Genomic DNA, 13,273 nt, shown 5'->3' with positions numbered 1-13,273 from the left:
TCAAAAGAAAATCGTTGAAGGAGAAGAAGAAGAAAGAAAGAGCAAGAAAAAGAGAAGCAGTAGCAGCGCTAACCGCCACTTCTGGAAGAGGAATAAACACAAAAGAACAACACCAGTAGCAGCGGAAGATCGCAGTTGGAAGAGGAAAATCGCCGGAAGCAGAAGAGAAGCAGTAGCAACGGTGCTGTAGCCGCAGTTGGAAGAGGAAGAAGCAGAAGAGAACCAGTAGCATCAGCTGCAGTTGGAAGAGGAAGAAGCCGGGGCGGCCCGCCGGAGCTTCTTCCCATTGTCCTCCAAACTGAATTCCTCCTAGTTTCCAATGAAATTGAGCCATTGAGGTCCTGGTCTACTCCTAGATAATCACACCCTATCACATCAATGCTGCTACTGTGCTTGGACTTGTTGCTCAGGGAACTGAGGAAGATCCGAAGGAGAAGGAGAAGAATCTGCAATTAAGCTGAAAGGCGAGTCCTCCTAATGGTTACTATGCCCGAGATTACTGTAACTCGTCGGAACCTGAGTCTGATTCAAGAACTTGGCTGATTCAAGATCGATATTCAAAACGTCAGTCAGCCACATTTACAGGGGCTTTTCGGCATAACTTTATCGGTGAAATTTATATTGGCCAGTTCCCTAGGTAGCGAACCAGAGATATTGGGCGAAATTTCATTGGCAATATTGGGCGAACTCTTATTCCTTGAGTATCATACGCTCAACACTCGGCAGAAGCAGGCTTTTGGCATTCCCCACCTGCGAAATACTACTTATGTCCTAAAAAGGCTTTTGATAGTCATTACCTTCTTCAAAATTCGTTAGAACCAACTGTGCGTTCATTTGGAAAAATTCCCTGGGATTTCATGAAAAGATAATCCCTTCAAAAGACCAAATGGCAACGTACCGGATTCTACAAGAAAGCTTCAAACAAAGTTTATAAAAAATATGGTCTCGAATCTGCACAGGTTCTAGTCAGAAAGCCATTTAACAAGACAATCAAGTCTAGCTAACAGAATTCATCCCCCAATTAACTAATTAAGATGATGTACTTATCTATCTAAACAGGGGAAAAGACGACTCTATATTTGGACTTTATGTTACAATACGAAAATTCAAAGGAAACTGAGCAGCAAATTTTTGAGAGAAACAATTATCGTCCATCATAACACCCTAGAACATGTCCCCGCATAGAAGTTTCATCCACTGTAATCTCCCTGGGAAAATTTGTCTTCTGCATAGAAGTTGGCTGAGACTAAATTTCCACCAAATCTTCTGTTATGCAACCCTTGTCTGGCTTTTGAGGCTCCATCTGTATCAGTGTACTCCAAGAACACCTGAGAAACAGTAATAAACAAGTGTAGTTAAGAGACCTTAAAAAAAACCAAAAAAGAGGAGAACTGCTATCTTGTTAAAATGTAAAACAAAAAAAATTATGGTGGTCTCCATGCATAGGAAACATTACATGAAAATCAATATATTTACAATAAGATGGAGCACCTTCCATGTTATTTATTGTATATTATGAAAAGGAAACAACGACAAATCTCTCAACCAACCTTCCCAACACCTGGAGGTAACTCGCCATTTGGTCCAGGACGTGGAATGACCACATTAACCAGATTCCCTGCAAAAGCAAAAAATTAATATTTATCTTCAAGTACCATGTTAACAAAATGAACATGGAGGAAGAAGAGGAAGATGAGGAAGAGAGAGGGAGGGTAGAGCAAGACAAAAAAGTATTATCGGATCTTCTCCATGTGGGTTAAAACTTGATTTTCTATAGTGAATGTGATACTAAAAAAGGCAGTCAAAACAAAAGGATAAAAGAAGATGATGAAGACTAATATCTGGGAAATAATTGGAGCAAATTATATCAAATGAAAGAAGATATTTGAATCATGAGATTCACCATATTTTCCGCCTTCTGTTCTCATGTCTTCCATTATGTCTTCATACTCCTCGTCATCCTTCAGTTCATCGGGATTAACAACCTCTGTTAAGCTTATAACCTTGGTCGGTAATGCACCACCTTGAAAAGCAAGTCTCTGCCATAGTTCAAACACTCATTAATGATCCCAGACTGAAGGACTAAAGCAAAATCAAAATGAGAATTCTACAAAAAGTTTTAATGAAACCCGCTTTGTATTATAACCAAAATTGAGAGTTGAAGAAGCTTAGACCGTCCATAATAATGTTATAAATGGCAATTAATGCTTACCTGCAACATCACCTGCTGCTGTGCTTGCTGTAATATACTTTCCTGCTCAGGTTTGGGCTGTGAAGCACCCTGATTTGCACGTCTGACAGTGAGAGTTTTATCACCCATTTTTATTCCATTAAGAGCTGCACAAGCAATGTCAGTCACTTGCAGATCCTGATACACACAAAATGCATAGCCTTTGGAGTTCCCTGTTTCCCTGTCCTTGACAAGATCAAAACCACGAAGAGGTCCAAATGATTCCAGCAGTTCTCGTATCTGTGATTCTGTGAAATAGTATGGTAGTCCACCCACAAAGATGCGATCAGGACCCTCAAGTCCACCAGCAGAACCTGGTGTTAATCCAACAGCAGCTAGGTTGAGGTTGGGATTGGGTTGACTTGGCCCAAGTGCTGCAGCAAGAGAAGGATTGTAATCACTTGGCCTCCTCACCTTCACCGGTGTGCCCTTTCAAATAAACAAAAATCAGCTTAAAGAAATCCAAAACTATCAGGTCAACAAAAGACATGCAAAATTAAAATTATTATATTCCTCATAGCCGAGATCTCTGAAAACCAATAACAGATTAGATATGTTCAAAATATGGATAAAAAGATGAGAGAACAACAAGAGCATACTACCTCAAAAATAATACCATCCAACGCCATTGCATTGCTAGCCTCCTCAACAGATCTCATCTCAACGAAGGCAAACTTCTTCTCATGGTTAATGTACACATTAACGACAGCATCACCTGGCAAAAACAAGGATCAAAATCTATAAATATCAAAATAATCAATGCAGTGCAGGGAGCACAGGTCTGAAGGAATACAAACCTGGCCCAGCAGAGTTTCCTCCAATTGCAGCCATAACCTGGCTGAAGAAAGTCGCCACTGACTGGGAGGAAAAAATACATACAAATTTAGTAACCAAAAAATTCAACCTTGCATAACCTAGATTTTAAGTTCTCAAATATCAATAAGTTAAGCAATGCTTTCAGATAAGACTGACAAACATGATTCAAAAGATTGATGCTTTCAAGACTAATTATGCATATAAACTGGAAGTGACAATAGTAAGTATAACAATAAAAAACAACAACATCCAGGCTAAAAAATAGCAGAAGACCCATATAATACTGGAACTGCTTTTTATGTTCCACAAAGACTCACCAATATGTTACAAGGCAGTCAACTATCTAGCTTCTTTAAACCCCAACATCTGATGTTTCAAATGAATGAGATCTTGACTCTGACATTTATTTTAAGAAATGAAGCAATTAGATGTAAACTAAATTTTCCAAAACACTATTTTTGGGAGTTAGAATGAACACCAATACAAGTCTACAACGCAAACAGAAACAACAACAAAACAAAAAGGAACACACAGATTTAAGGTAGATCACACACCAATGTGACATGCTACATCCAGGGCGAAGAACTTTTTACTATGTAGAAAAATAACAGAATGGAGATCTCTCAACCAATCGCCGAAAGACATTATAAGAACCCTCACCCAAAACCAAAGCTTCATATATTGTTAGGGTACATAGTGATGTACATCCCCACAAGGCCACGCTAACCGCAAGAAGGTCCCCAAGGCTCAAAAGAAGGCCTAGGGTTGATTCCCATAGCATATGGCACTGCCCAGCAGCATAGAAGCATGAATCCACAGCAGGGATATTTTGGTAATTTGTGCAGTCCTACTCAGGCCAGCTAGATCTAGTTATTTTCAGGAGTTTGTAAGGAGTCTAATTCTGTTTTCAGTTTGTTAATTCAGCCAGTCTAGGTTGAGATAAGTAGAAGTCCTACTTTTAGGAGTCCCTAATGAAGGCTATAAATGTGCAGCCTCTACTAGTAATAAAGGCAGTTGATGAATAAAAGTATTGAAGAGAGTTGTAACAAAAGATCAAGGTCAAGTAGTGTATTAGGGTTTTCAAGTGCAGGGTCCTGCGGCAGCTTATTATTACATTCTTCCAGACAATGCTCATCATCAAGCCCCCCTAAATTGGTAAGCCATTGACCCCTACCCTTCCCTCTATTGCACCTAGCAAAGAACCCCTCCCATACCATTCAGTTCTCCTTTCCCCCCAAAACCCTAATTTCCATAACTCCCACTCCCACCACATAATTCCCTCCCCTTAGTCACCACTACCTCAATCCCCCTTGCACTCAACTCCAAGTTGCAGCCCTACTACCAACTAGAGACACCCTATAATTTGAAATAAACAAACCTAGTGCAACTCCCCCACAAACCCTAAAACCCCTAAACAGCTCATAATCCCCTAGCCACAGGGTTCTGTAAACCCTAATTTACCTGCTCACCAAAGATCCTGGGTTTATTGGCTCTAATCCCAGTGAGGCTACATCAGATAGCCTGCAATGAAAACATAAAGACCCCACCCCCATTTAAATAAATAAATAAAGGAAACAAAAAACCATAGCAGATTCATCAAATTAAATCGGCTATGGAGCAACATTTTTCAAATTCTTCTCTTCCCTCTTACACTATAAGACAGAAGCTTTGGAGGATCTAATTAATAACTCAAAGCATTAACACTGAATGACTGTTATCCATTCTTCAGAATAAAAATGGTACTAATTTCACAACTAAACTTATTCCAAAAGCAATGGAAATGGGAAAACACATTCACCAATTGTTAGCATAAGACAACAAAGTGTCAATAGGATGAATCACCTGTTCATTTGCCGTTGGAGGAAGGCCACCAACATAAACCCGCCGAGCATGTCTTGTTGCCTATGATTGCCGCGCGGGGGGGGGGGGAAACTATCATCAGCCATCAAATGCTTCCAAGATAGGGTGAACTAAACCACTAAAATATTGATACATCATACCTGCTGAGTCATTGCCTGAGGATGCACAAAAAGTGGGGTTGCCAACTGGACACATCCAGAGCAATGAACAACATCAATTATCTAATACATTATTATAAACATTATCAAAAATGTGAAATAAATAAACTAACCTGTCCAGGAAACGGTAACATGTTCTGAAACATTCCTGGGATGGTCGGAGCTGCCCCAGTCAATTGACCTGCAAAAGCAAAGTAAATTAAACAGTGTAAATGAAAAACTAATTATTTTGATTATGAGTAACAGATCAATATGCACCTCCTCATCTGCACAAGTGCTCAACAAAATAACCATGCCCTAGCCTCTTGTAATCAAAAAAATATCAAGGAGACGAAATGAATACAGTATTTTCTGGTACAGGAGGAAATATTTGTAAAGACTACCAAAACAGGCAATAGTAGCCGATTGATGACGAACAAGAACCATCAAACCGGTGCATTGAATCCTCCTTGTACATAAAAGCTACAGAAGTCGGCTCACGCCCATTGACAGCACAGTGGGACAAGTAGCCCAACATTGCCTTCTTACAACAAAACATACACCAAAAACAAACAAAGAAACACCAAAAACAAGAAACAACCAAAAACCACTCTCAGTTTCAGAATTAATTCATGAATATAAAAAAAATAAGTAAAAAAAAAAACCCAATAGAGAGATGGTAGCCTTGACTTCATTCTACTATCAATGTAAAATCAAATGAATATAGCTTACCAACCGGTACCAAGCAATTGATACGACTCTCCAAGCTATACAAAAGAATTAGATTGGCAATGAAACAACGGAAAAAATTAGAAAAGACAAGACATGTACCTGTGGCAGTGGCGGTGGCAACGGCAGCGGCGGCAGCTCCCGGCATCAATGCAGTTGCCGGAGGTGCCATGTCAAAACCACTAATCCGCTTGCTGCAATGACAAGATTAAATTAGCCTGTTACTCTAGAAAATAAAATTTGATTCCCATAATGGGGGTACAGATAATCCTAAGAAACATGGGTAGTTATTACAACTAAAATTACTATCAAAGATGGAATTCATATCCATTCATATGCATCAGAAATGCTAACCCTAACCCCATCCAACAGACAACCCACGTACACCCCCCCCCCCCCCCAAAAAAAAAAAAAAAAAGACAAGACAAAAGGTTGATCCGGAGAACCTGCACAGAAGTCCAAACGATTTTTGGCCACTGTATGATGATAAGTTTAGAGAGAGAGAGAGAGGTGAGGAAAAAGGGGGAACCGGCACAAAAGTCCAAGGTTTTCAGCCACAGTATAATAAGTCAAACTGTGCAGTCAACAGCCAGCCGTGCCTGATAATGAGTATTATTTCAATGACGGTTCTTTGAAACCTAATGCCTGGTCAGCAGACCATCAAGTCTGAACAATTTTCCAGACAAAGGAACCAGAAGCCCTGCTTCAAACAGACAGACAACAGGACCAAAACATACAACCCGTTGAGAAGTGATAAGTGGATTTGAAGGTGAACTTTGCAATAACATAAAACTCAAAACACAAGCAAGTGGACCAGGAAATGAAAGACATCAGGCTAAAAAATGCAAATGGCTAGCAGAGTTTTAAACAAATTAACCAAAGGTAAATAACAAAAAATTCAAAATGTTGCAAACAAACTTTTATCAGCAGGTATTGTTGATGGAATAATTACAAATGCATATGCATAAATTCTCATTCAAAACGGCAGCTAATATGTAGTGTAACACAAACTAGTTCTTTATGAAACCAAATGCAATAATGTCGATGATGGCCAGAGCTTTCACAATAATCACAACTGGTGAACAACTGAAAATCAGTTAAGGACACAGAGATCCAATGCTCAACTAGAACATAGCAGTGAAATGAACTGTAACGTGTAAGATTACCTCTTCGATCTTGATCGGGATCGAGTTGGAGACCCAGATCTTGATCTATGACGAGATCTGCCCCTTGAGCGAGATTCAGATCTACGCCCTCGATCACGATCAGAATCTCTGTGCCTGCAAGATGTATCAAAAGAAAAAATCAGTAAAAGCATCAACGTTGCATTTGGCTCATCAATGGACTAAAGCCCAAGGATCCAGGGGGAGAAAACGACAAGGAAACTAAAATTATAAAGCCAAATCAATTAAATTTAGTTATGTATTATGATCCATAAACTTCTTTGGTGCAGACATACCGAGAAATTTCAGGGATGTATATTTGGAAAATACAGCACGGCAGCATTAACTAAAGCAAGATGATGCTCAAAAGTGCTTAACAAAATTATAGCATTCAAGCATGAAGGTAAAACAGAAAAAGAGGCCTAGCCATTCTCCTAGGCCTGCCCAATATAGCTCAACATCCACAAGGATGGATTTTTTATCAACAAAAAAATTTGATACACAAGCACACAACAGTATAAGCCAAACTCAGCTGAAAATGCTTGTTGACTAGCAATTTAATCTTAAAATTTATTAATAAATCCTAAATCATTTAAGACTCTTAAACCAAAGTAAAGAACATGTGATTTTTTAACATAAGTTGAAAACACTTTGATCTCTAATATCAAGCTAGGAACATATAATGGATTTGGCATAGCCATCTAAAAGAATAAACTCGGTGTCAAAGGCTTCCACGGAGGCAGAGTCCGAGGGAGTAATTTTCAGATAGCCTTAACCCATCAATTTCCGCAAAGAGACTATTTCAATGCCTTGACCTTGGGATACAACATTGACCCACCAACCATTGCACCAAGGCCCGCCCCTATCGAGCATAACCACATACTGCAGAAAAAATAAAATCTTATCACATGCATCTTTCTTTCTTTCTTCTCTTTTTTTTTGGGGGGGGGGGAGGGGGAGGGGAAGGGGGGATGTTATTGAGTCATGGTAGGGATTATTTTGCACCAGACGTCCAGTAGTATAATGCATTGAATGGATGAAAGTGAAACCACATGCTGTCAACTTTTCACAGCATAAGAATGCATCTCACAAACCTCAATCATCTAGCTATAAAGTCATTTTATATCAACTACCCAATAAGTTTTCTTTAATGCCCACCTCAAGGACTAAGGCTTTTGTTGAGTGGAGATGTGAAAATCTTTAATGGATCAAAATTAAATTTTCATCATGCACTTGTCGTACTTACGTTATTAGTAGAGCAAACCACAATAGAAGTCATATTTATGGTGTTAACAAAGAGAAGAGAGGGATGAAGGGAATCAACAGGGGCATATGGGTCCTTCTCTCACATAACTATCGGTGGAACAGCTTAAACAGAAAAGAGTTCTTGAATATATCTTACCAATTCCAGTCACTATAGTAGCTATCATACACCGTGGGAGTGGAACATGGTTCAAAAATCATACCTTTCATAATCTCGGGTTCGGTGATGATGATCATCATCATCTTCTCTATCTCGACCGCGCTCCCTTCTGTCACTCCGCTCCCTATAGTGGTCTCGACGATCACGGTCTCTATCGCGATCCCCCTCCCTGTCCTTATCCCTCCCTTTTTCTCTTTCCTTATCCCTACTCCGTGAAGACTCTCTCTCGTAATCACGTGAGCTGTGCTGCAATGAACCAATGCATTTCTGCTGTTACGTCAAGAAGGGTAGAAGAAATAGCGAACTGAAAATATTCTAGAATAGGAAATTTTAATTAAAAAGTATAATTCAACAATTAAAATATATGTTTTGACCTCCAACTCTGAATATTCAAATAGTTCTTCAGGACGACAAACTTAATTCAGAATTGAGAAATTATGAAAGGAAAAGAAAGAGGTGGGAGAGGGGGACTTAAATGCTAGAAGAACGCAAATTCAAGTATGTTTAATACGTACTACAAGTAACGGAAATAAGAGCGCCACATTCAATAGCAGGTACAACCATGCATAGTGAAGTGTTACAAGTAGCACTTTTAAAAACCCTGATTAAGGATTCCTCTCCCCTTCCAGAAAAGCTAATCAGACATTCAAAGGAAATAAAGTTAGGCACCATCGTTAAGGCTGCTAAAGTGAGAAATCACAGTTATTTCCTTGATGAACCATTCAAATAACTTGCGCTCAAACTTGAAACGAAATATCCACATAAATAAAGGGTATACGAGAGCGAGAGCGAATAGCCAATGTCCGAGTCCAGAAATTCAGACCCTATCAACAAAATTCTGTGTGAACAAAACAAGTGTGTAGTTCTGGATCTCCGAGAAAACCAAATTTTAAGAGGAAAAGGGGGAACGCTAGAATAGTTCAAAGCCTTAATCAATATTTACTCAATATTTACTCAAAAGGGTTCACGTTCATCCATATTGCAAATGCCCAAAAAAAGGGGGGAAAAACCAGTACAGACGGATTACGATAGAAAGATAAAAGCAGCCGATACAACCCGTAGAACACCCCCATTGCGAACCAAATCCTTTGAGATCCTCTTTATCTCTCCACTTGACTATGGAGAAGAAAAAGGCAAGGCATGAAGATAAAAGAACACAAATTCAGATGAACTTCAAAATTAAAAAATAAAAATAATAAATCAATTACGAAGAGCTACCCGAGATTTAGAGTCATTAAAATCGTCCGCTCCACCATGACTGCTAGTTTTCTCTTGAGGTGAGGAACTGTAATCATTGAGCCCTTCGCCATTATCATCATGTCTACCCCTGTAATCCGGCATTTTTAAGCTTCTATTCCTTTTTCGACTACTCTCTTGTTTAGCCGCTGATGTTAATCACAAAGCGATGTCGAGCAGAAGAAGGAAGCGATTTTAGGGTTTCAGAGAATAACACTGTTTCTCACTTTCGCATACACGGATGATTTCGGTAGGTTATTCTTATATACTGTAACTTCGAAGTGTTATCGGTCCCACTCACCGCAAATAAGCGGGCGCAAGTTAGTGTCAAATACAATCATTATGAGGTGACCGTAATCTTCACCGATACCGCTTTTAGGTTTTTCAGGCTTTGCTTGATTTCGGACTCTCTGACGTTGTACGGAGCACATGCTACATAACAAACAGAGTCCAGTATCGGCTGGGTTCCGTTTGGTTTCCTAAATAGCGATGTGATCAAAATCGAACCAAAAACCGAGTTGGTTAGACAATTGAAACCAAAACCAGACCAACTCGCTTGGTTTGCTTCGATCACGGTGGTAAGATCCATACTTCTCGGCAGAGAGGTCATGGGTTGGGTTCGACTCTTGCGAACACAAAGCTCCCTCTAATGATGTATATATTCTAATGTATGCTTTTTTTCTCACTTTTTCTGAATTTTATTATTTAAAATATTAAAAATAACTTTCATCCCAATGGGGCACCAAAATAAAAAAGTTCCACACTACATAGAACTATGACCAATGGGAGGAAATAACTCACTTCATCCCCAATAAGGAGACGACTATTCGAGAGAGGTAGTCAGCCACATTGTTAATCTTTTCGTTGAAAATTAAAAAATACACTTTATAAACAAAGAAACAAGATAACGTTCTTAAAAAACGTTTTTGGCGTTCTTCTGTTCTTTGGGAACCGAAGAACGGGTTAGAGATATTTGATAAAACGGTTCGTTTTTCTGTTCTTTAAGAACAAACCGGTCAGAAAAGTGTTATAAATAACCTTTTTTTACATAACATAAAAAATACATTTTTACCAAAAAAACATAAACGAAAGTGATAAAATTGATTCAATTTAAAACTTTAAAACGAGTTTATCAAACACCAACTTTATTTTTCAACCCAACAAAAAAAAAATCAATTTATTCTATTATTAGTGTTCTTAAAACGTTTTCAAAACGGATTTATCAAACGTCATTTTCAAGCAAATAACGGTCTTTTAGCACATAAACATTAAAAAACAGTTTTGTATAATAACTGGTTTCTTATAACATAAACATTACCAAACCCATACTTAATATCTTTCGAAGTTTTGAAATTGGCATCTATTTCAACCTTTATAGTTCTTGCCAATTGAATGTAATCCAATTCAACTTCTATAAAATTAAACCCTTTTGCAACAACCAAAAACAAGTCTCCATCACACCCATGGCTTCACTTTCAAGTAGACCTGTAAATGGATAGCCGAAATCCCCTCCGAATTCGCATTCGTATTCATTTAAGGGTATCCGTATCCGAAAATGTTATTACCGGAAAATATCCGTATCCGTCCGTTAAGCAACCGGATTCGGATTCGGATAATTGCTTATCGGATCGGATAATATCCGGATAAATTTTTATCCGGATAGAGTAAAGTATTTAACATTTTTTCTTTAAGAATATATGATAATCGGATTCGGATAGCGGTATTCGGTAATCGGAAATTATAAATTTATAGTAACAAATGTAAAAAAATGACAATTATCAATCAATAATCGGATATTTTATCGGATCGGATTATTATCGGATGTCCGATAATGTTTCGGATTCGGATTCCGATACCTTCTCTAAATTTTTGCCGGATTCGGATTCGAATACCGGATTTGCTAATCGGATTCGGATTCGGATACTGATGTATCCAAGCCGAATCCGATCCGTTTACAAGCCTACTTTCAAGTAACAAAGGCTGCATATAGCATCTCACCTGTTGAATTGTAGAATATAAAGCCCAACCTACCTGCAAACTCATTCCATGATGCATCATTGTTCAATTACTAGACTATGTTATTATCTTCAGTGTATACCCAATCATCCATACCTTTGGAAGTCATTCAAATGGCTATTTCATATATGAACTAACGTTGCAATTAATATGTGGTTTAAGATTCACGACAAACTAGCAGTTTTTTTTGTTTTTGTTTGGTACAAAGGCACTTTTATATATAGATGATAGGGATATTATATATGCTGGCCGTAAGGGTTGAATCCATGTCCTCTCCAATGCGAAGTAAGGTTCTCAACCTCTCCACAGACTAATAGTTTTTAACTAATACAAAAATATATATTTGATATTTATCTATTACCTTATCTTGCCTTATTGTACTATAATTGTAGGATAACTATATAAGGGCATGTATGGTTACATGAATCCAGAGATTTCAAATCTTTAGATTCACAAATGGAAGATTTACACTTGTTTAGTTGTGTGAATATCTGGATTAATGAAATCTAAAAATTCATCTTTTTACACTAAAAACGTGAATTTGTAGATTCATGGGTATGAGATGAAATCTCTGGATTTCACCCCTGTTATAAAAGCATTATACATTTGAACCAATGACTCAATAAATGTTTTTTCAAGATAAGTCTACAAATTTCATTCTAAAGTTTTAGGCTAACAAAACAATTAATTTTATAAATCACAACTTCCATAGATTTGGTCTATAGATTTTAAATCTCTAGATTTTTGAAATCTACAAACTCAAGTAACCAAAGACGTGGTAATGAATGAAGTAACACATAAAAACAGAATACCACTAGGCTATCTTGCTTCTTCATCCTTATTCGAAGATTCAATGAAAGGTTGGAAACATTATTAATGACATATGTCAAAGATTTATATCAAATGGACATGTCCAATTGATGTTTGATGTTTTGTGATGAAATGAAAATTATGAAAATCCTACAAAACCTACACTCGGAATTAGAGGAATTTCTTTAGGGTGAAATGTTGGTTGGACCAAATTATTTTTATTTATTTATTTAATACTAAACAAATTTGTTGTTGCATAATCCAAATTTTTAGTAGCGAATGAGCATTATGAAAATCCTGCAAAAATACGCACTTGACCGGATTGTCTTAGATGAAGAACATCTTCATATTATCCAAGTTGGCTCCTGAGGAACATCTTCGATGATTGAGTTAGTAGAAGCCATAGTTGTAGGATAATAAAATAGCTTCTAGAGCTCTCAATGCTATAGAAAGTAACCAAATAGTGTATACATGATAATGATGAAGGTGTGGGTATTTATAGATCGTGTGACAAATTACCTTAACGGTATAGTAATCGAGTTTAATTGAAACTCTATAATTGTTGCTAACTTCTCGGGGAGTCCGATTTGGGACTGTAGCTGTGAGAGTCCGATTTGAACTCTAAGAACAATTCAAAATATTTGACTTAATTGGAATCATAATCCCTATTTTTAAAAAGAGTATTCGATACGAACTTTGCCAAATGTACACCTTTCTTAGTGCCTTCGTTTTATTTGTGGCCTATACAAGGTTTGATTATCCAGTTATTCTTTGGTTGACCTAGATAGGTCTATTATAAAATATTTATAACAAAAACAATAAAAATTTTAATTTTTGTTTGTTTGTTTTGTTT

General features: G+C 37.6%; 1 protein-coding gene across 2 annotated transcripts; it reads right to left on the bottom strand.

Moving 5' to 3' along the window:
• Positions 1-722: 722 nt before the first annotated feature.
• On the bottom strand, positions 723-9,828 carry LOC149014744 (splicing factor U2af large subunit B-like). Of its 2 annotated transcripts, none has more exons than XM_089155217.1 (13): positions 9,577-9,828; positions 8,402-8,625; positions 6,939-7,052; positions 5,875-5,966; positions 5,178-5,245; positions 5,047-5,091; positions 4,889-4,948; positions 3,028-3,088; positions 2,833-2,945; positions 2,213-2,659; positions 1,904-2,039; positions 1,551-1,618; positions 723-1,328 (listed from the first exon to the last, which is right to left on the bottom strand). In XM_089155217.1, the coding sequence occupies exons 1-13, from the start codon at positions 9,697-9,699 to the stop codon at positions 1,191-1,193; spliced, it is 1,689 nt and encodes a 562-aa protein (XP_089011343.1). In that variant the 5' UTR covers positions 9,700-9,828; the 3' UTR covers positions 723-1,190. The 2 variants fall into 2 exon arrangements, with proteins under 2 accessions (XP_089011343.1, XP_089011344.1); XM_089155218.1 differs by having other exon boundaries at positions 728-1,328; positions 8,402-8,604.
• Between the last annotated feature and the right edge of the window lie 3,445 nt (positions 9,829-13,273).

The sequence above is a fragment of the Hakea prostrata genome, chromosome 5, assembly GCF_041222555.1.
Source record: "Hakea prostrata isolate BN-2017 chromosome 5, UWA_Hpros_2, whole genome shotgun sequence".
NCBI classification, from domain to species: Eukaryota; Viridiplantae; Streptophyta; class Magnoliopsida; order Proteales; family Proteaceae; genus Hakea; species Hakea prostrata.
The sequence above is the reverse complement of the archived record's forward strand: the minus strand, read 5'-3'. Positions and strand labels throughout refer to the sequence as shown.